We start from the raw sequence: 23,507 nt of genomic DNA on the forward strand, positions 1-23,507 counted from the left end.
TAAACTTGTTCTTTTTTTTTTTTGTGGTGATTCTTTTTATAAAAAAATTAGCTCATATGATCCTGCTTTGAGTTTTTTTTTTTAAACTAGATGAAATCAATTAAAATATCATGTCATGTTTTGGACATATTTTAAGTGTAATTCCTAATGTTTTGAACTTATGACTATTACAGCTATTGTTGAACTCCAATAAATTGTTGTATTATTTGAATACGAATGTATATCACTTAATCAGTATACTCGTTTATTCTTTCTGTACCATTCACTTTTTTTCTGCACCCAACATAATTTTGAAACCTTATCTCTTTTTAGTTTTTCTTCTTCATTTCTTCCTTCTTTGTTTTCTTCTTACAGCTTCCGGTTGCCATGTTTTTTTTGCTAAGCTCCTCCTTTTGTGTTGTGATTGGTTTAGTCGATATACATTGTCGCGGTGGTGAGTTTGTAGTTTCCATTGAATTCGTGGTTGTCGTCACGGTGGATGTTACGATATAATGATAGAGGAGGTTAATTTTTTCCATCTGCAACTGCAATATGATTTATACGGATTAACAATCCGTATAAGTGATAAAGATTATCAATTTGTATAATTTAAAAAATTAAAAAATAAAATAAAATTTATTTTTAACATATTTTTTTTATAAATTTAGTTATATTTTTTTAATATATTTGTATAAATATCATTACATCAAATAGTTTATTCAAGTGTATAAAATATGAAAATTTAGATATAAATTATTATATATATATTTATCAAATTCAATGTAATATATTCATATATGTAGTAAAAAAATAATAAAATTATGTCATAATATATGTTAAAAAACATATTATTAATATATCTACGTAAATGTTTTTGTCTAGTGTATAAGATTTTAAAATAAATTTCAACATTGATTTTTTTAAAAAAATAAATAGATTTATTTATAAATAATAGAATTAATTATAAGTGATAATAATTCATATATTTTATTAAGAGATAAATTATTATTATATGTATATAAAGATATGAATTATTATTATATGTGTATGACAGTCATTTTGATTAACCAAGCAAAATAAAATATAAAATGAAAATCAATCTACAAATTTATTTTAAATATATTATAAATAATTGTGTAATTATTTTATAAGTAATTATTTTAATACTTTTATATATTTAAAAATCAATGTATAAATAAATTTGAAATTTTTTTATATTTGAAATCACTATTTATATAAGTATTTAATATTATTAATGTAATAATATTTCTACAAATATAGTCCTCATTAACATTTTTCTTATAACAATATTACCTATTTTTCATATTTAACTAAAATTTCAAAAAATTACATTATGAAAATTTCCATATTTTCTTATTTAATTATTTTATATATAATTATTTTAAATATATAAAAATATTAATATATTTATTTATAAAATAATTAAATAACATAGTTAATTTACACATAGATTTTGAAATATATAAAAGTATTAAAATAGTTATTTATGAAATAATTAAAATATATTAAACTATACTGATTAGCAATCTTTATGATTCATATTGATGGTCTATCTGTATAGCCTATGCAGAGGGTAAAAGTGGACCTCACAACGACTCATGACGATGATAGTGGGACGATGGCAGACATCAATAAAAAGCACACATGGATTGATGAAGATCAAGCATAGATTGAAGAGAAAAGGATGAGAGAATTTGAGAGAAGAGATGATGTAAGCGTGAATGAATGGTATGAGAGGATAGACAGATCCATAATTGGTAGTATTTCACATCTTAAGCATGATGAATGAAGGACAAGATTGGTTTTTCATTCCATATGTTAAGTGGGGAAGAAATTGTGCTGGATGTAGAAAGAAAATTCCTCCTTGACGATCTATGATGGAGCTATTAAATCCCAAAAGAGTATCAACCAATTCAAGAGAGAGATAAATGAAACTAGAGTTTGCTACAAGGATGAAAATTGAACTCAAATCAAATCAAATCTTACCCATAAATTTTTTTGAATCACAAATGAGTCTTTTATTTATTCATTGATCATCTAAAATTTGCAGATATGAAGATATGCGTGAGTGATTGAGTATTATAGTTCACTCCTATTTTTATATGCCCCTCTCTATATAAGAAGATAATCTAATTAAATATTTTTATATTTTATAGTTTAAATTTAATATCTTTAAAGTTTTCAATTGGGTTACATATTTCAATTTAAATTAATATTATTTATTTTATGATATTTCCGTACTCAATTTTACAATTATGATTAGTTTACGTATGGTCTATTACAATGATTGTGGTTCTAAAATATAATCAGAAAGGAAAACAAAATGGGGTGGTGGCGCAGTTGGCTAGCGCGTAGGTCTCATAGCTTCTGAGTTATCCTGAGGTCGAGAGTTCGAGCCTCTCTCACCCCAAAGTTTTTTGTAATTTTATTTATTTATTTATTAATTTTTTTTAATCAAGAGAGTCACTTTAGTCTCATGTTCATCAAATTCATAGTTTCTGGACTTTATTCACTTATTTTGGCTATTGACAAAATATCCATACAAAATTTGATTATTTCGAAAATACTGTAACTAGGAATGAAATAACCAAATAAAAATATCTTCATTCATTTATAAACAACACACAAAAAGAGAGAGAAATAAATGGTCAACAACACTTCAGGCCATCATGTGTTTCGACCAAGCTGTTGGCTCAAATGACATGGTTCTTCTCAGTTGTCATTATGGATGTAGCAAAACTAGGATCTTATTCGGGAATCACTTTATTTTGTAAAATGAAGAACAACCCAGGTTTGTTTGAAATCAAATTTGGCAGTGCAATGCATAAAATTTGGTATTATACTTGGAAGAGGACTCGTGATTCTTAATAAGCATTTGAAATTCATGAGAGTGCAATTAATGGAGCATATCACACTTTCATTGAAATACTAGTTGAAATTTACAGAGCTATGATATATTTTGGGGAATGTTCTTACAGATAGGAAAGAGTATCAATTGTTTACAAACGCTCCTTTATTAATTATATTTTCTTTATCCTGTATTGATTAGACTCAACTTCTTGAATGTTCCCTGATAAATGGCATGATTTTGAAGAAGCCTCTCCATGCTGTAGTTGAAGTTGTAGTTGACCATGAATAAGCCACGAATAGAAACAAGTTGCAGTTGACCTTCCTTTCAATGGACGCCTCTGAGATAATCAGAGTTACTTATTTTGAATACAGGTACCAGTCTTTGATATCTCTCAGCCTAATTATAAGTGTGACATATAGTAAACTGATAGTGTAAATACCACCCAAAATGGCACGATCGTTGTATAAGGTGCAGATGACTTGTTGTATCCCCTCGAGATTAGGTAGTGCACAAACTTGATTGCAAGAATGAGGAAGCCATTGTAAATGGTTTTTGGTATTGTGCTGTTGTTGAGTGATGTTTCTGCAGTCAGATAGAAGGATAATATAAGCATGCTTGTATACGATGAATGTAATGTGAGATGAAATAATGCTGGTAAAATTATTATGGCCATATTGTACAAGGATTTACTGAACTCACCAATTTTTCCCCTTGGAATGCAATTATTCTCTGCTTTAAAATTCTTGGGAGTCCCACAAATGGATGAGCTTAAAATAGCACCAGCAAAAAGCCCCAAAAGGCCATAAAGACTAATAACAGCTTTGTTCATGTTCAATTTTAAGGCTCTTTCCTTTTTTTCTTCTTTGGAGCTTGATTAACCTTTCACTCACTATTGAGAAAAAAAGAAAACTCAATTTTGCTCCCTAGAGGATCCGAGACTACTCATTTATATAAGATTCTAAGAGTCTCAAACTTTGTTTAGCAAGCCTCAGAATGGTGGTTGGTTATTTCGAGTTCAAAAAAATAATAGGCCAGATTGTTCAGTTATCATACAAGTCAACTTAATATACTATTTTCTTTTTTCCAAAGAAATGCAAATTTGATCATATGTACCTGTTCTTGCGGGACAAGCCTAGCCTACAATATATTTTGCTCAACAAAAAAATGAACGCGTAGAATAGAATCACAGATTTTTGGTAACGGTTGGATACGGTCAACATCTTGTTTATGGATTTATTTTGGCCACAATGAATCAGGCAACCAGCAGCAGCAAACTCAGTTTCAATATTGTCACAAAAAAAAATGTAGTGTTATTGAATTAGTATTAAGTAAATTTAATTGACTGTATACAAAAATATATAAATTTTTAAATGTAAACCATTGCTTATTATATATATATATTTGTTAGGTTGGCCTTTTGGCTCAATGTGATTTGCGAGTCACTATCAATTCACTGAAAAACAACCTTTCCGCAATAAAGAAACATACTAAATTCTTATACTCCTTTATATAAGATTCTCAGAGTCTCAAACTTTGCTCAGCAAGCCTCAGAATGGAGGTTGATTATTCCAAGTTCAAAAAAATAATAGGCCAGGTTGTTCAGTTATTATACAAGTCAACCTAATATACTATTTTCTTGCTAAACCGTTTTTTTTTTTTTGTAAAGAAATGCAAATTTGATCATATATACCTGTTCTTGCGGGACAAGCCTAGCCTATAATATATTTTGCTCAACAGAAAAATGAACGCGTAGAATAGAATCACAGATTTTTAATACCGGTTGGATTCGGTCAACATCTTGTTTATGGATATATTTTACAAGTCACTGTCAATTCACCGAAAAACAACCCTTTCCGCGGGTTGTTGAATTAAAATGCTTAGATTTTTTAAATTTGTTGGTTGGATAAACCAATTTAAATTTCTTAAATTTTGAATTCTTTGTTTGAATTAAATACTTTCAGTTTATTATGTTTCATTTTTTTTATTTTTTCTCCAATTATATTTTAAAAATATAAATGGTCATATAAATAAAAAAATATTTTTATAATAATCAACTTAAAAATTTATATATATTTTTTTCTAATTATATTTTAAAAATATAAATTTTGAACTAAAGCATAAAAAAATATATTCCAACAAGAAAAACTAAAACAAAAGAAAGCATATATCCTCAACATTTTATCACCATCATGTTATTAAAAATACAAAAAAGAGAATAGTGTGGACATTACTGATTCAAGAATACAACCTCAGACATCAAAATAGTTTGAAAAGCTTAATTAAAAAAAAAAGTAGTCCCTACATAAGCCAAAAGAGATTCTCACCATCTATCCCTGCACATTAACAAAAAATCATTATATTAGTAATGATTGGTATAGAGTTTTCAAACCTAAAAACATAATTAACCATAAGAAAAAATATAGGGGCTTATATTGAAGAAAAAAATTTATATAGGACCAAAACTAGATGAAATTACTAACTCGTGTAGAGTTTTCATCCTTTGAAGTACAAATTAGAATGTAGAAGTTAATAAGTATATATAAAATGTACATATAATTCAAATTTGGAACCAACCGACAAAAACAATACTATGTCATATGCTGATAAAAAAATACTATGGAATGAGTTATACGTATAACACATTCATAATAACAATCAAAGACCAGACTGATGAATTGAAGCAAAATGATGAAGGATTTCTATATATTATATTTTATATATATCATAGTACATAAATATGAGAAGACATAGGAACTTATTCATCCTAAATGAAATCTGCACACATAAAATATCCAGTGCTTCCACTACATATGATATGACTCACTCAATGTAAATAGTATTTGCATATAATAATCAAACCATTGCTTTCCAAATGACCCAAAAAATGCACGGTGAATATGCCAACCACAAATAGAATCAATGAGGCACCAACACATACATCAAATTTTCAGTACGTACGCATTTTATATGAGTGACTCCTAGCAAACCCAGTTAACTGAAACCATAAATGCAGCACCGTGGTTATAACAGTACTAATTACTACTATTACTAGTGAATGTCCAGGCAATTGACATAACATAACAATATCGAATTAATAGGGCATCTTATTGTCAGTAAGAAGAGTAAAAATAGAACTTCAACTCTTGCTGAAAAGTTTCACATTGATGACCACAAACCCAAAAATTATAACACTGAAAATGGACTTGCTGAAGGATGAAGATGCATCTAAAGCCATTGTGGTTTTAACATTCCTATTGGTTAAGAACAGTATGGTTCAACTGAAAACTTAGTTTCCATTTCATAGAATCTAATTCCCCACCCCACCCGCTTCCTCTTCTGCATTTTCAAATATGGTGATTGATATCTGTTAGCTACCTAATAAAATAAAGGGTACAAGAAGCAAGGGAAACAAAGTAAACAGAGGTATTATTGATTATACATTACTTCTATGTTGGAAAAGTATAATGCAGTTGTGTGTTCTCCCTAACTACAAGTTAAAAGCTTCCGAAATTAGCTTAGCCTAATCTTTAGGATAGCAACATTACATAAGAATCAGGACTCAAAATAAGTTACTATACATTTGAAAAAAAAAATGTATTTGCTACCAATTCTTAGCATTGAAACATAAAACATCAAACACATAGTGGCAGGCACGATGAAAGGCATAACCATTTAGATAAATCTTATAGAACACTTAAGGTCATGATGATAATAAGGAATATATCAAGGACTATCATTAACCTATAAAGTATTGTAATGTGTACAAACATACTTAATATAATAAAGATCGATGCTTAAGCAAAATCAACAAAGGTGCAAATTGCTTGCTGCAAATTTCCACTTATGCGCCTACTAGTGGAGATCCCTTTCACTGCTAAATAATATTATATATAATGGAAACTGAAAATTTAAATAGCTAATTTTCTTTTTACCTTTGTAAAACAAGGATTGAATTTGAAACTCTGTAAATCAAGAGTGGTAAGAGAAACTTATGCAATAAACTCTGTGAATCAAGGAACAATATCCACTTGTTTTTCAATGGCAAGATTGGTATCTGACTCCCAAACAAGGGCTAAATTCTTTTTAATGGATCAAATATATAAAACCTTAGAGTAGATTCCAGTTGTTAAATCACACATTAGGACTTTGTCATTTGTGTTGATTGATCAAATTAATCACTTGTTGGTTGGCATCAAACACAGACACTTATCTTTAAGCGATGAAGTGAGGGCTGGTATCAATAATCAATATTACTGCAATGCCAACCGCATTGGAGAATCAGTTAATCATGCAATACTATTGCTTCCATTAGGATAGTTCATATTGTCAAAGTTACTGCAGAGCTATACAAAACAAATATAAAAGCCAATCTCAAGTTTCTTATCCCGACCCCTTCTTCCATGATATACACCAGACCAAACATTTCATACCATTTTGGAACAACGGGCTTCTCCATGACTACAAATTCCCCCATAAGACTTCATTCTCAATAAATTTAGTTACAGGGACATAGCAATTGACATCTCAAATTAATTCTGCTCAGTCTGATTTACTTGTTAAAATACAATTTTTATTTGGAGAAATTAGAATCAAGTTTTTTTGTTTTTCAAGGGCAAAACAACCTGACAACTAAACATAAAAAATTAGTCCCGCATACTATGTAAATTTAATTTCAACATATCTAGTATATAAATTTTTCACTATTTTGAACTATGTATGCAAACAGGTCAAACCAAGCCAATCTTTATGGCTTACATGTTTAAAAAATATAAGACGTGGTTTAGATTATATGTCACGTTTTTGAGTCTGTCTTGACTTTTACTAAAAAGGTTAAAAGAACAATTTCTAAATCAAAACGATTTATACACGCAAAGGAGAACTATAGACCATGATTAGTTCATATTGCATAAAAGGATGATAATCAATATTGTTGGATGTTTGGAAGATGATCTGTACAAAAATAACGGTAAATTCTTATCCACGCTCAGTACATCATAGTACCTAAAATCTCAATAATACTGTGCTTTCATGCAATCCCTGTATCCCATGTTCCATCTATATATATATCCACTATATAGAAAAGAAAGGCCATTGATCGAACAAAGTTCCTGGCCACGGAATAATATCTCTTACAATCATCACACTAACTTTTAAATAGAAAGATCATTATTTATAAACAGCACAAAACAAAAACACAATAAGGATTAAAATGACAAATAAATTGTTAATAACACTTCTAGTCATCATTTGTTTCCAGTTGTCTGTAGACTCATCTCTTTGAACGTTCCCTTCCACATGGCATGATTTTGAAGAAAACACCACTTCATGCTGCAGTTGAAGTTGTAGTTGACCTAGAATGTGCCACATAGAGAAGCAAGTTGTAGTTAACCTTCCTTTGCTTTCTAGTATGGATGCTTCTGAGAAGATTGGAGTAAGGAATTGATTTTATTTTGAATGCAGTTATCAGTCTTGGATATCGCTTTTACTATCAAGTCTCAGCTTAATGATAAGCCTGACATATAGGAAACTGATAGTGTAAATGCCACCCAAAATGGAAGGATCATCGTATAAGGAGCAGCTGACTTGTATCCCCTTGAAAATAGGTAGTGCACAAACTTGATTGCAAGAATGAGGAAGCCATTGTAAATGGTTTTTGGTATTGTACTGTTGTTGAGTGATGTTTCTGCAGTCAGATAGAAAGATATTAGCATGCTTGTATATGATGAATGTAATGTGAGATGAAATAATGCTGGTAAAATTATTATGACCAGATTGTACAAGGCTGAAATGAACTCACCAATTTTGACCATTAGACCGGAATCATTCTCCACCTTAAAATTCCTGGGAGTCCCACAAATGCATGAGCTGAAAATAACACCTGCAAAAAGTCCCAAAAGGCCATAAACACTAACAGCTTTGTTCATGTTCAACTTTAAGACTCTTTCCTTTTTTTCTTCTCTGGAACCTGATTAACCTTGCACTTGAAAAAGATAAAAACGAAAAACACAACTCCCTTTTGCTCTCCAAAGTATATGAGCATCCTCCTTTATATAGGATCCTAAGAATCTCAAAGTTTGTTCAGCAAGCTTCAGAATGGTGGTTGATTATTCCTATTTCAAAAGAATAATAGGCCAGGTTGTTTATTGCTATACAAGTCAACTTAATATTACGGTTCTTGCTTAACCTTTTTTTCTTATAGAAATGCAAGTTTGACTAAGTACCTGTTCTTGCGGGGCAAGGCCAAAATAAAAACAAGAGTGTATGGAACAGAATCACAGATTGTTGGTGGGCAAATGGTCATTGGTCAACATCTTGTATAATTATTGAATAAATTGTGAAGTAGTATATTTTTTCCACGATATACTTTACACGTCCAAAAGTTAATTTAACGGCATAAAAAAATATATATATTCACTGCAATGTGACTTTTTTTTGGAAAAAATGTAAATTATATTAAATCCAAAATGATACAACAATAAACGGGACATATCCCGCACATATATAGAGCATTGGTAGAACGCAGTTGTTAAAGCATGCTTCTCAAATATGCAAGAAAGTCAATACACACAATATCACTTTATCATTGTGTTGATTGATCAAATGAACCACTTATTGGCATCAGACACTTATTTTAATTTTTAAGATAAATGCGGGCGTTGGTATCAATTATCAATATTAGTTCAATGACAACCGCATTGGAAAGTCAGTTAATCATGTAATACTATGGGCTCCATTTAGATAGTTCATATTGTCAAAGTTACTGCAGAACTTTACAAAAACAAAAACAAAGGTTGATCACAAGATTCCTATCCCGTCTTCCATTATATATACACCAGATCAGATCTATCATACGATTTTGAGACAACTTACAAATTCCCAATAAGACTTCTTTCACAATATATTTAGTTGCAATTCTTTTTAAGGTTTCCGGGTCGGATATACCTTTCTAACAAAAATTGAAAACTCAAATTGATTCTGCTCAGTTCACTTTACTTGTCTAAATACTACTTTTTTTTGGAGAAAATAGAATCATATCTGATCTTTGAAAACTCAAATTGTTTATCAAGAGAAAAACAAGCTGGCAACTAAACATAAAAAATTAGTCCTACATACTAAGAAAATTTAATGTCGACATATCTAATATATTACCCTTTTCTCACATTTTTGTTTTGAGTCTGTCTTGACTTAAAAGCCTACTTGAAGGTCTATTTATGCAGGCATGCTTTTAAGTGAGCAGGTTAGCTTGTGGGCTAACAGGCAAAGCCTTTTTCTAAATAGGTTAAAAGAACAATTCCTAAATTAATTGCACACGGGAGAAATATAGACCATGACGAGTTCATATTTCATAAAGGATTATAATCAATATTGGATGTTTGGAAGATGATCTGTACAAAAGTAACGAGAAGTTTCTTATCAACGCTCAATAACAGCACCTAAAATCTCAATAGTTGGGTGTTTTCATGCAATCCCATGTTCCAGCTATCTACTACATAAAAAAGAAAGGACTTTTGATCGAACAAAGTTCCTTGTCACGGGAAATAACATCTCTTACATTCCTCACAAGGACTATTGTAAACATGGCAATGCTACCAATCTATTCACGGAAACTCTGAGCTGCACAAGATAGTTTCCAGTTTTACAACAACAAAACCTGCAGATACAAACTATCTATCAGAGCTTGATATCAACATATAGATTCATAACTACTGGATGAACAAATATATAAAAATTGAAAAAACCAAACACGGATGCAATTTTACAACTTTTTTTGGTCCAGATTATACAGCAATAATCCAGCTACATAATTTAAAAACCAACAAGCAATCCACATATTAGCTTGAACCATGGGATAATGTATAAGAAATGCAAAATATGAGAATAGAAACAATAAAACCAATCAAATTTCACCGTAAATAAATTCCCCCCTTCATATAAGTATGAGAAACATACAAATATACATCTAAAGGATTGGTTACAAAATAAAGTAGAATAAAAAAGAATTGTGTATCATGCATTTGTCCAAGTATTTTTGCTTAGACATGTTACATACAATACAAGAGGAAAAAAGAAAATTAAAGAAATATAATATTGATTTCCCATCTCTTTTCCTCCTACCAAGGGAACAAGTCCATTTCTCAGTATTTTTAAAAATTTCCTACCAAAAATCAGCATTCAATATGACTTAGTGGAAAACAATCCATTCCATGGGCTTTTACCCTAATTTTGCAAAGTACTTGTGAATCTTCAGATCTTGGATCAATTAATTACTTTCAATTCAGTAACTTTTGTTAACCTTTCGCTTCATCTTCACCTTCATTCAAATAGTAGTTCAAGACTCCAAAAGTAAATGAAGTAGTTAGTTTAGAACTTTACGATGTAACACAGAAGGTTGTTTAAACCCCTTCCTCTTTTTACCCACGCATTAACCACTTCTTTGGGGAAGAGTTGGGGACAAGCAGCTCCATGGTCAAATGCTCTCACCAAGAGTTAGCATTAGTAGCATAAAAATGATTGCAAAATGGTATTACAAATTGAATTCTGATAAAAAATCATGGAGAAAATAAGCTATAATCATTGAAACTATACAGATTAAAATCTCAGATGCAGTTCAGATAATTTACACCTCTAATATGAAAATGGTCATAAAGTGAGAATACACAGAATAATTATTGAAAGCCAATGTGTAAATACAAACAATACAGTGACTTTAGCACAAGGAGGTATGCTTAATTTTTGAAAGCCAATCACAGTAATTACAAAGCCTTGTGACTCTGTAAGGAGGTATCAGAACAACCAACAAAACTAAAGCCAAAACAATCTCATACTTCAATGCCATCGATTGTCAATCATAAATCCAATCAAAACCTAATGTATCTAGAATCTAAAAGGAAAGAATGCATAACAACCAAAATCATATACAACAAACAAAACACACTAACCAAGAATGAGAGAGGAACTACTTACATAAATTTCAATCCCAACTTCCCCACTCCCATCCCCTTTCAGCACTGTCCTGCGCGGAGTCAGCAGCATCAGGATGCCGCAAATATATTCTAACAGTCCTGCGAACAGGTCTATTACTCCCCCCTCCGCCTCCACCGCCGCTTCCACCACCACCGTCGCCGCTCCCACCAGTCCTCGACCCGCCGTCACCGCCATTCCCGCGAACCTCATTCTCGTAATCCGCGTCGTCGGTGGGCAATTCATACCGGCACACAGGACATGAGTTATGCAGTCGAAGCCACGGAATCAAGCAGTCGCCGTGGTACGCGTGCTTGCAGGGCATCTGCGTCACCAGAGAGCCCTTCTCGAACTCGTCCTGGCAGACCGCGCACTGGTTCAGCTCGGAGTTCAACAACTCGTCGTCGACGGTGATGGTGGGGAGATTCTCGACGGCGTCCTTGGCGGCAGGAGGCGTGCCGTAGCGGTTGGGATCATTGTCGGCGAGCTGCTGAATGAACTGCTCAAGGCCGGGGCCCATGAAGTAGTCGCCGATGTTCGCAGGGAGGCGAAACCCTTGCTGCTCGGAAGGGTGGCCAAAGTCAACTTGGATGTTGGCGCCGTCGGCGCGAAGGCCCTGAATGTGGTTTTGGAGGAAAACCATCGGGTCGAACATGTCGGGTTCGGGTCGGGACCTGGATACGGAGGAGAGAAAGAGAGGGAGCAGGGAGAAGGAGATTTCGGAATCAGAAGATTCCTCATTCTCGGTGAAAAGATTAGGGTTAGGGTTGTTAGGGTTGCATTCTTCTACGAAACTTTCCATACAGATCGGGCAGAAGGGTTCCGACTCATCGGAGCACGTGATCCTCTGACTGCACACGTGGCAGAAGAACGGCTTTGCTCCGCCTCCGCCGCCGCCGGAAGACATGATGCTTCGTCGTTGTCGTTATCGTCGTCGTCAATCGCAACACAAACTACTACTCTAATCTGGTTTCCTTCTTTTTTTTTTCTTTCTCTAACCGATTGAAGAAGATCTTGCTCTATATAACTGGGCGGGCCCGAGGTTGTCGGCCAGATCCAAAAAAAACAACAGTCCAGCCCAATAAATGATTATGGATATTAGATGTAACGCATCTTGTTGCTAGCTAAATTTGGTATATTTATAATAGTTTTTCTTATTATGAATTGTTGTATATACTAATTAATAAATTTAGTTTAATAATTTAACTTTTTATACATGTCTACCACTAATGTATTTTTTTTTTACCTTTTGTGTTTCTATTATTTATGGTTATTTAATAAAAAAGAATTGTTGCACAAAAAGTATAATCTCATGAATGTATACAAAAGAAAAGTATAATCATGTGTAGAAAATCATGAGAAATCGGAAAACTGAAAAATGGTTTAAAATTAATTGGAAAATTATATGCCTCTTTTTTTGTCCGAACATTAATAGTCCCTTGATAATGTTTACATATATAAATCTAATGTTAAAAATGTTTCGAACCAATAAGATAAAGGTTGAAAATCATGTTCCCAAGTCGAAAATGATAAGTGTTTCCAAAATGATAAATATGTTATTAAAGACTAATTAAGAGATATTTTATTAAAAAATAGAAAGATATTTTACAATTTTTATTAAATAAGAAAATAAATTGTAACTTAAAATAAAGTTAACACACCTGTTAACTTAAAATATCCATAACCTACCACAAAAGAGTGCATAGTGTGTGAACCTCTCACTAGTAATGGTACCCGCGCGGGGCGGAAGCAGGAAGTACTCTCTCGCTCCCCGTCCCCGAACCTTACCCTATTTCCTGTCCTCGTTTTTCATGGTGGGAATATTTTTTCCCAGTTCCCCGGCTCCCTGCAGGAACCTACGGGATCCCGTTTTATATTAAAAAATGTCAAAAATTATTAAAAAATATATAATTTTTTTGTTTTATCTCAATTTTTCAACAATAATAAATTTAAGGTTTAATTCTAAGTTTAAAACATAACTAAAAACACAAAAATAAATCAATAATAATAATAATAATAATAAAATCATACAAGCATAAATAAATAAATAAAACAGAGGAAGAACATACAACAAAGGAAGAACAATTTGAAGTTGCGAAACCCATAAATGCACGGTGTGACTTGAAGAAGAAAAAGGTGCAACGAAGGCTTCCATGAGTTCACGACTGAAATGAACAGTGAAGAAGGAACGGTGAAGAAGCGAAGAAGTGAAAAGGGTGAAGACAACGTGAAACGATGAAACAAACGGTGAAGAAGTGAAGAAGGAACGAAGGTGAAACAGTGAAAAAGGAAGTCAAGGAAGGAAGTCTGAATGTTTGATGTAGCGTTTTAGGGTTTGGATAATGTTTGTGTCTTTGTGACTTGTGAGATATTACTAATATATATGATAATTTTATTTTGTATTTTTTTTACTATTAAAATACTATATTAACCCTTATATTTATGTTACACATATTATAAGTTATGAGGATATATAAGTAAAATTTTATATATGCGAGGATACAGGGACCCTGCGAGGCGGGGAGCATAATCTGATTCCGAATTAGCTGCGGGGGGTTTTTCATCCCCATCCCCGTCCTCGTGGGAAATTTTTTTCCGACTACAGGACCCCAAATGGAGCAGTCCCCGCGGGGATCCCTGAGTTGCGGGGAGAATTGTCATGCCTACTCAGTAGTTATATAAAGGATGTTGTTATTGTCACTACCAACTTTGTTATTGACACTATCAATACATGTGATAGTGTCAATAGCCTCCCCTTCCCCCTTAGACTTCTCTCTTGTGCCACAAGCCCCCACCTCCATCCAGAATCATTGCGCCCCACCATGCCTTTGTTGTGCACCACCACATTGTTGTCCTCCAACACTATGCACACACACGCCACCAAGCCCAGATCCATACACCCAATCTGGATCTAGAAATTGTTGTGCCCTGCCTCCATCTTAGTCGTCCAACTCGCACATGAGATGCATAAAAAAATTATGCAACGAAAATATGATGTACAACGGAATCATATTTTCGTTGTTTTAATTTTTTTGGTACCCAAAAATAATAAAATAAAGAGGATTTATTGTGTTTTTTTTTTCTACCCCCATTTATGTAATGGAAATACGTTTCTGTTTCTGTTGTGTTTCCATCCAAGGGACAATTTGGGAATATGACTAAAGACCCAAGAAATGATTAATGCTAATAGGAAAAGTAGAAGTACCAATAGCAATACCCTTGTATAAGTGGGACGGGCCCGAGGTTGTTGGGCCAAACTGAAAAAAATAAACTGGCCCAAGAAATGATTATGGATATTAGAATAGATATTTATATTTACTTTTTCCTCCTTAATATATAATCTTGTTGTTGTTCTTCTTCTGGTGGTGAGGCTCATCGATTGACTCTTGTTGTTCGCTAAATGTGTAGTCTCATTTCCAAGTCACACTGTCACCTGCGACAACAACTCCCTCTGCAACCCACTCGCACTGGGTAAGCTTACTGAATTTGAAACGTTTATTGCTTTGTTGAGTTATGTTATGCTTCATTCATTCTCTGTGATGTTGTGTAGCAATGGAATTGCGAGGGTGAGGATGAGTGGGAGAATGGAGGTGGTGTGTCGGGGAATGTTGAAACCCAGAAAGTTCATGCAGAGGAGGAGGAAATTCGAGGTTTTCAAGGATTCTGCAGATGAAGCTGACCAGAAGAATTGGAGGAGAATCATGACTGAAATCGAAGAATCCGGTTCTGCTGTCTCTGTGCTCTCTGCTGAGAAGATTAATAACCAAAATATTCCTAAAGACCTCGTTGTTGGTACCTTGATTAGGTTTAAACAACTCAAAAAGTGGAACCTTGTTGTTGAGGTAAGATTCTAACTGTTATCTGTTTGGTTTTGATTGTGAACGATTGATTCTAACTGCTTGCTGCTATTTCATTGTGTGATTCTTTAGATTCTCGAATGGCTTCGGACTCAGAACTGGTGGGATTTTGGTAAGATGGATTTCTTCATGCTTATCACGGCTTATGGGAAGCTAGGAGACTTCAATGGTGCCGAGAAGGTCTTAGGCTTGATGAATAAGAATGGTTATGCACCAAATGTGGTGTCTCAGACTGCACTTATGGAAGCTTATGGAAAAGGAGGCAGATATAATAATGCTGAAGCAATATTCCGAAGGATGCAGAAATGGGGTCCTGAACCTTCTGCTTTCACATACCAGATAATTCTTAAAACATTTGTTCAGGTAACTATATATTCTTTTACTCTGCGCTTTTATTTCCCTTTAATATTTAATCTCTTGCAGCCACTAGTGGTGGTGTGGTGGTTGTGGTACTTCTGGTTTCCTGTGAATTTTTTTGAATAAAAGTCAAATATGTTCTCTGTCTACCTTCTTAAAGTAACAAATTCCTTAATGGAAATTGAATTTTTGGATTTTGTCGATGAATGTGTTCAGTCTTGCCATAGAATTCTAAGCTGTAAATAAGGGCCCAATGATGGCTATTCAACTCCAACACATCCCTTCATCTGAGTTTAAACACGGAGATTGATGGGCTCAAAAGTTTTAATTACTTGTTCCTATAATAATGATTGTTCAGCCCCAACACATGTCCTCGTGTTTCTTTGATGACTATGTTGATCTCAGCATACATTTCTTAAATACTGTACAGACTGCTTTTGAGTCTCTGACTTTCAGTTTTGCATTTATATATTTAATTCACCTGCAGGGTAACAAGTTTAGGGAAGCTGAAGAATTGTTTGACAACCTACTGAATGATGAAAATTCACCTTTGAAACCAGACCAGAAGATGTTTAATATGATGATTTATATGCATAAGAAGGCTGGAAGTTATGAAAAGGCCCGTAAGACATTTGCACAGATGGCTGAACTGGGAATTCAACAAACTACAGTAACCTATAATAGCCTGATGTCATTTGAAACAAATTACAAGGAAGTTTCAAACATATATGATCAGGTAAAGTTAAATACTATCTATCTTTTATACAATCTTTGACTTTATCTCTCTTATATTCTGTGCATGTTTATCACAGACAACATTCTTTTCTGAAGGCAGAATATGCATACTTTTAACATCATACGTTATTTTAGTATTTCCAAAAGAGGAAGAAACTGGTATTAAACTTGTGTTAAATGAAATTGTCTTGTCATATTATATTCTACATGAATATCAACATATTTGGGTACTTATGTGAAATTCTAGATCTCCTTCTTCATAATGTGTAAGATAACCTGTAGTTCCCAAGTATAGTCTCAATTTTGAACTATTTTGGCTTTGTGTTTTTGTTGTAGAGGTACAAAACAGTCTTACCTTATTGGGAAAAACACAATCTCATATCTGATAGAGATAGTGCCAAGATAGAGTATATAAGTGGGGGCATTCCCTACCTTACAAATCGATTTTGAAGGATTGAGTTAGGCCTTAACCCACATTCTAATTCTAACATACCTGATTGTTAAATGTTAATTCCTACAAATAGATTATTTGAATTCTGTTATGGTTGGAAAACCTTTATCCATGCTAATTCAGTCAGAGTTTTATTAAAATATGACAATCGGCAAAATTAAGTCCATACTCCTTACACACAAGCGCTTATATTGTCAAGACTTTCATGGACAGATAATTTATTTAATCTGAGGCATTTTCAAGACTCTCCATCTATGATGCACGGATACTATATGTGTATCGGATATGATATGTATCCAATACAATTATTCTAAAAAAAAAAGGATATGATATATGTAAGATACACATTTAGAAATATATAAGAATTTATAAAACATAATAAATATATAATTGCAATTCTGCAAATACAAATATAAGTATATGTTTCATACAATTTCTATTGGATTTTCATGAAATGCTTTAAAGGCTTGGATACTTCGCTTATACATATTGGTGAAATATCCAAGAGTATTGTATTGGATAGTGAAACAAATTGAAGTATTGGCATTTCATAGATTTTGATACTTCACTGATTCATATCAATGAAGTATCCAAGAGTATCGGTATCAGATACGTGAAACAAATTGAAGTATCGGTGCTTCATAGCAAATTATTTTCATCTTGTTTCTCTGTCCCCCCTTTTAATTTCTTGCTTATAATTAATTCATCAGATATTGAAGTGAATGCCTAATTTTAGATGCAAAGAGCTGATCTCAGACCTGACGTTGTGAGCTATGCCTTACTTGTAAGTGCGTATGGGAAGGCCCGGAGGGAGGAAGAAGCATTAGCTGTATTTGAGGAAATGCTTGATGCTGGTATCAGGTATGTCAAAGAATAAAAATAAAAATATTAGTGTGAAGAATTAATAGAATGCTGGATAATTAATAGAAAGCTATATTCAAACATCAGTACTAAACTACTCTTATTGTTGTTATTATTATTATTATTAAAAAAAGTTATAGTATTCTCTTTCTTTTCCACAGACCAACTCGGAAGGCTTACAATATTTTACTTGATGCATTTTCTATATCGGGAATGGTAGAGCAAGCTCAGACTGTGTTTAAGAGCATGAGAAGGGATAGGTAAAATAGTATTTCCTTTCTTCTTCAGTGTATATTAGGCAAACAATTATGCATTTTTCGTTCTGTTTTATTTTTTTGTCTTACTTTAGTCCTCCAACTTATTTTTCAGTTGCAATTTTGTCCTATATCCAAACACTATTAAAATTCATGTACCGAATAAATTTGAATTAGAGAATATATATTATTGTCAACATTATTTTTTAGTGCACAAACACTGAGCATTCTCTGCGTATCACTTTTCCCATGCAGATACTTTCCAGATCTTTGCTCATACACTACCATGTTATCAGCTTATATCAATGCAGATGACATGGAGGGTGCTGAGAAGTTTTTCAAAAGATTGATACAAGATGGCTTTGAGCCTAATGTTGTCACTTATGGAACCTTGATTAAAGGGTATGCTAAGATAAATGATCTTGAGATGGTAATGAAAAAGTATGAAGAAATGCTCATGCGGGGAATCAAGGCCAATCAGACAATTTTAACTACTATCATGGATGCATATGGAAAAAGTGGAGACTTCGACAGTGCTGTTCATTGGTTTAAGGAAATGGAGTCTAATGGAATTCCTCCTGATCAGAAAGCTAAAAATGTTCTTCTATCTTTAGCAAAAACAGATGAAGAAAGGGAAGAGGCTAATGAGCTCGTAGTGCATTTCAGTGAAAATAGCAGTTTACCTAAAGTTAATGGCATTGTTAAACTTGTTGACGAAGATGAAGAAGAAGATAATTATGAATATTTTGATGCCCAGCTCGCAAGGGCTTATGAACATTCTACAGAGGTAAAAGTTGACGAATGTCAAGTCCTTTGAGACCTAGACACTCAAATTTTGTACACTTGTAGTCATTGTATTTTGTGGTAGCATTATATTATCAAGCAATTGAAAGTATTTAACTTAGACATAATATACTCCAAATATGGGAGTCATATTGGAAAGTAATCATGTCCCTTGTGTCTCATCATCCATTTATGTTCACGGTATCTTGACTAGTTAGCGCATGCTTGTTTTGCCGTTATAACTTTGGTGACGTTAATTTCAAATGCATTATCATCGTATAAGGAGTGAGTTCCTTTTACAAACATACTTTTAAGTGTCATCAACGGTAATTATCAATTCGTGAGTTTTTTTATCAACTAATCTGTGCCCGTGCCAAATGGCAACATTCGTAATACACTAACATCTTTTGAAAAAAAATTGATGTAATTTATGCCAGAAGTTTAATTTATTTAATGGCCTTAATTAATTTTATTTTCTTTTTCTTTCAAGAAATTGGAATGGTGGTTTAAATTTCAATTCCAATTTAGTCAGAATTGGAATTGGTTTGGAATCAGATTATAGAATTATAATTTTAAGTTGAAATATAATTTCATTTTGATATCTCTAATTAAGGTAAACTTATGTTAGGTTTGAGAGAAAGAAAAAAAAAGCTAATCTAAAGATTGCGGTCGCTAGAGGCAGCCACTATCAAATTATGAGCATATACTATTGGGTAAATATTTGCTAATATTAGTTTTGCTTAACCTTGGTTTAACTAAATGTACAAGGTACGTCACAAAAAAAAAAAAAAACAAACTAAGTGTACAAGGTTACATTCAAGGGAAATGGTAAAATACAATACAAGAAACTGTTTTTTTGTGAAACACATGAAAATATATGATTTCTTTTTTTTTTATTTAACAGCATTTTTCATTCTTAAAACAACTTTTCTTATTTACTTATGTATTATGCCTCTCCTGATTGATCGAAAAGTCATTTATAACACTTTCCACAGAAAGTAATTCACATCATACTGTTGTTGCGCATCTAATTTTAAGAAGGCATAGTAAGAAATATAGAATTTTTTTTAGGAAAAATATTAATTAAATTTAAATAATCTTGCTTTCATCGTATTAGTGTTAAAAAGGGATTTTGTTTGTATCTTTGTCGAGTTGATTTTACACTTTTAGTTCTTATTTCCAATTTGAATAGTTTATTTTTGCTTATGTATATAATTAGAAAAGAGGGATAATTGAATTTTTTTTTTTTGTTGAAATATGATGTTTTGGTTGGCAAATTTTGAGATCAAGAAGATTTTAAACAAAACTGATTCAGTTTGTGAGTATGTTTATGGAACAAATAAAAATTCAAGAGTTTTAGGTAGAAATTAAAAAATTAGTAGAAGGACCAAATTTATTTAATTTTTTAAAAAAGAGACCTAATTGACTTAAAAAATTTAAAAGACCAAAATCAAGCATAATATAAATTAAAGAAATATTTGTATTCTTTTTACTATAATATTTTTTTATTGCATTTTTTTCAGACATGCAATCGATTATTTTACAATCAATTTAAGCAATTGTCTGAAAAAAAATATTATAAAAACATCTTCTGGAGTTTGTTGGGTTAGTTTTCTAAAGTTAGTATTTGACCTTGTGCTGATCTAATAATAGTAAAAATTTGTTTTTGACTCCCTAATTTCCAGCTAATACAAACGATATCTGCAATTTCTACCACATGTAAAAATTTGTTTATGACTCCCTAATAATTTTAGAGATAGCAGCTCCCCTATAAAATCACCATTTCTTTTTCAAACAAATCAGAAGCAAGGAAAGAAAGAAGTTCTAAGGAAGAGGGAATATGCAGAATACAAGGTGCTAGTTGTCTATTTGCAATAACAACATCAGCGATCCAACCTTAGTATTCTTCAACCCAGAGAGATTTGTAATAATAAATTACAACAACTTAAACGATGGCAGGAGGAGCTTATGTAGATTCGGGAAATGCAAAGCAATTTGATGGGAAGGTCACGGCATTCGTATTGGTTACATGCTTTGTGGCAGCCATGGGAGGCTTACTCTTCGGTTATGATCTTGGAATAACCGGAGGAGTGACTTCTATGGAACCATTTCTCATCAAATTCTTTCCCGGTGTTTATAAACAAATGCAAGATGATGTTGGCCATAGAAGCCAATATTGCAAATTTGACAACGAGCTCCTTACACTCTTCACCTCTTCCTTGTATCTTGCTGCATTAGTAGCTTCTTTCTTTGCTTCCACCACTACAAGGATGATGGGACGCAAGGCCTCCATGTTCTTAGGAGGCTTGTTTTTCCTTGTGGGGGCATTATTAAACGGCTTCGCCGTCAACATTGAAATGCTGATCATAGGCCGCCTCTTGCTTGGTTTCGGTGTCGGATACTGTAATCAGGTAAACCTAATCATTTTTAATCACTATGATATTGATATGAAATATTCATTGATTTTATGGATGATTAATCTTTATCTAAAAATCTGATAGTGAAATTTCTTTTTTTAATTAAATTTTTTTCATTCACATAACTCGAACTCAAAATCTATTAGACCTTTTAGTGTTGGAATTAATATTTATTATGACTAATTGTTGTTTCTAATCATTGTAAGTAAACTATTGTTTTCTTTATTGTAGTCCGTTCCGGTGTATTTGTCCGAAATGGCTCCTGCAAAGATTAGAGGAGCACTTAACATGGGCTTCCAAATGATGATCACAATTGGCATCTTAATTGCAAATCTTATCAACTATGGAACTTCCAAACTAGAAAACGGATGGAGAATTTCTTTGGGTGTCGGAGCTGTTCCTGCCGTCTTGTTATGTTTTGGAGCTCTTTTCTTAGGAGACACACCTAATTCCCTGATTGAAAGAGGTCAAAAGGAAGAAGCCAGGAAAATGTTGCAAAAAATCCGTGGCATTGATAATGTTGAAGAGGAGCTACAAGAGCTTGTTCTTGCAAGTGAGTCAGCTAAAGAGGTGGAGCACCCATGGAAGAACATTACAACGCCAAAATACAGGCCTCAGCTCACTTTTTGCACCTTGATTCCATTTTTCCAACAACTCACTGGCATTAACGTTGTCATGTTCTATGCCCCTGTCCTTTTCAAGACTTTGGGCTTTGGCAACGATGCTTCCCTTATGTCTTCAGTTATCACCGGAGGTGTAAATGTGGTTGCCACTCTTGTTTCCATCTTGACTGTGGACAAGGTTGGAAGAAAAGTTTTATTCCTTGAAGGTGGTGTTCAAATGTTGATTTGCCAGGTAAAAAATTTAACTAATAATAAATAAATACTAGTACTTTGTACTGATTTACGTTGATACATATAAAAGCTAAATCATTACATATTAAAGGTCATAATGAATGATTGCTTGTAGATTGCTACTGGAGTCATGATTGCTATGAAGTTCGGGGTGAGTGGCGAAGGCTCGTTTTCCTCCGGAGAAGCCAACCTTATTTTGTTCTTTATATGTGCATTTGTTGCTGCATTTGCATGGTCTTGGGGTCCACTAGGGTGGTTGGTGCCTAGTGAAATATGCCCTCTTGAGGTTCGTTCAGCAGGTCAAGCCATCAATGTTGCCGTAAACATGCTGTTCACTTTTGCGATTGCTCAAGTTTTCCTAGTCATGCTTTGCCACTTGAAGTTTGGCCTTTTCTTCTTCTTTGCTGCATTTGTACTCATCATGACCATCTTCATTGCCATGTTGTTGCCTGAGACAAAGAACATCCCCATTGAAGAAATGCATACAGTCTGGAGATCACATTGGTTTTGGTCAAAGATTGTTCCACATGCTGATGATGATCGCAAGCCTGAGGCTGCCCAAAGTTGAATAAAGAATGCCAATGATATATAAGGAGTGAAAATGGAAGAAGAAAAAAAAAAAGAGGTTGAATTCCTATGTATCACAAGAAATGTTGAATTATTGATTAGGGAAAGAATGCTCTTTTTCACTCACTAAAATTTTATTAGACTCTATCTATCCTGTATTCATGTAATTGTGATGCTGATAGGGGTATGGTGTAAGATTTAAGGGTATAAAAAAAATCAAGGCTATTTCACAAACCTAATATATAACCCAATCGATTGCTAGATATTTTTACCATTAAAAATAAAATTAATGAATTTATATTTATAACCCAATTCTCAAAGTAAAAGAACTATAGAGTTATAACATCACGACAGTATTTCATACCTTACGACGATATTTTTAGTTTAGGTAAATTTGAAGAAATAAATAACTAAAACAAGAGGTATATCTCTTTTTATGTGAGGATAGATTTAAGAAGTATATATATATATATATATAATATTTTTAAAATTTTAAGAGATGCATACATAGTCAATACATGTAAAGTTTAAAAAATGTCATATTTAAAGAGAAGCAAAT

The 23,507-nt window shown here is 32.8% G+C and overlaps 3 protein-coding genes, 1 long non-coding RNA gene and 1 other non-coding gene across 6 annotated transcripts; 3 read left to right on the forward strand and 2 right to left on the reverse strand.

Moving 5' to 3' along the window:
* The first annotated feature begins 2,325 nt into the window (after nt 1-2,325).
* TRNAM-CAU (transfer RNA methionine (anticodon CAU)) lies at nt 2,326-2,410 on the forward strand. The gene is given in 2 exon segments: nt 2,326-2,363; nt 2,375-2,410. It is a non-coding gene; the product is annotated as a tRNA-Met (tRNA).
* Nucleotides 2,411-2,929: 519 nt separating this feature from the next.
* On the reverse strand, nt 2,930-4,154 carry LOC106797734 (uncharacterized). The gene is made up of 2 exons (XR_001386888.2): nt 3,551-4,154; nt 2,930-3,433 (listed from the first exon to the last, which is right to left on the reverse strand). It is a non-coding gene; the product is annotated as an uncharacterized lncRNA (long non-coding RNA).
* Nucleotides 4,155-10,192: 6,038 nt separating this feature from the next.
* Nucleotides 10,193-12,906, reverse strand: LOC100785289 (E3 ubiquitin-protein ligase RING1). 2 transcript variants are annotated; one of them, XR_005890255.1, is made up of 3 exons: nt 11,816-12,819; nt 11,225-11,389; nt 10,193-10,502 (listed from the first exon to the last, which is right to left on the reverse strand). XR_005890255.1 is itself a non-coding variant. In XM_003555793.5 (2 exons), the coding sequence occupies exon 1, from the start codon at nt 12,717-12,719 to the stop codon at nt 11,823-11,825; it is 897 nt and encodes a 298-aa protein (XP_003555841.1). In that variant the 5' UTR covers nt 12,720-12,906; the 3' UTR covers nt 10,193-10,502; nt 11,816-11,822. The 2 variants fall into 2 exon arrangements, 1 of the variants encoding a protein (XP_003555841.1); XM_003555793.5 differs by lacking the exon at nt 11,225-11,389 and having other exon boundaries at nt 11,816-12,906.
* A 2,244-nt stretch (nt 12,907-15,150) lies between these two features.
* LOC100786343 (pentatricopeptide repeat-containing protein At3g59040) lies at nt 15,151-19,273 on the forward strand. The gene is made up of 7 exons (XM_003555795.4): nt 15,151-15,283; nt 15,363-15,654; nt 15,742-16,032; nt 16,514-16,762; nt 17,949-18,073; nt 18,235-18,333; nt 18,583-19,273. The coding sequence occupies exons 1-7, from the start codon at nt 15,213-15,215 to the stop codon at nt 19,142-19,144; spliced, it is 1,689 nt and encodes a 562-aa protein (XP_003555843.1). The 5' UTR covers nt 15,151-15,212; the 3' UTR covers nt 19,145-19,273.
* A 1,636-nt stretch (nt 19,274-20,909) lies between these two features.
* LOC100786876 (sugar transport protein 11) lies at nt 20,910-23,080 on the forward strand. Its single transcript, XM_003555796.5, has 3 exons — nt 20,910-21,521; nt 21,759-22,382; nt 22,497-23,080. The coding sequence occupies exons 1-3, from the start codon at nt 21,063-21,065 to the stop codon at nt 22,947-22,949; spliced, it is 1,536 nt and encodes a 511-aa protein (XP_003555844.1). The 5' UTR covers nt 20,910-21,062; the 3' UTR covers nt 22,950-23,080.
* The last annotated feature ends 427 nt before the right edge of the window (nt 23,081-23,507 follow it).

This window comes from Glycine max, chromosome 20, assembly GCF_000004515.6.
Source record: "Glycine max cultivar Williams 82 chromosome 20, Glycine_max_v4.0, whole genome shotgun sequence".
Lineage (NCBI taxonomy): Eukaryota > Viridiplantae > Streptophyta > Magnoliopsida > Fabales > Fabaceae > Glycine > Glycine max.

Coding starts and splice junctions, on each gene's coding strand:
- LOC100785289 (XM_003555793.5), bottom strand. CDS start 12,719: ATGTCTTCCGGCGGCGGCGGAGGCGGAGCAAAGCCGTTCTTCTGCCAC.
- LOC100786343 (XM_003555795.4), top strand. CDS start 15,213: ATGTGTAGTCTCATTTCCAAGTCACACTGTCACCTGCGACAACAACTC. Junction 18,074..18,234: donor ATGCTTGATGCTGGTATCAG/GTATGTCAAAGA, acceptor TCTTTTCCACAG/ACCAACTCGGAAGGCTTACA. Junction 18,334..18,582: donor AAGAGCATGAGAAGGGATAG/GTAAAATAGTAT, acceptor TTTCCCATGCAG/ATACTTTCCAGATCTTTGCT.
- LOC100786876 (XM_003555796.5), top strand. CDS start 21,063: ATGGCAGGAGGAGCTTATGTAGATTCGGGAAATGCAAAGCAATTTGAT. Junction 21,522..21,758: donor GTGTCGGATACTGTAATCAG/GTAAACCTAATC, acceptor TCTTTATTGTAG/TCCGTTCCGGTGTATTTGTC. Junction 22,383..22,496: donor TTCAAATGTTGATTTGCCAG/GTAAAAAATTTA, acceptor GATTGCTTGTAG/ATTGCTACTGGAGTCATGAT.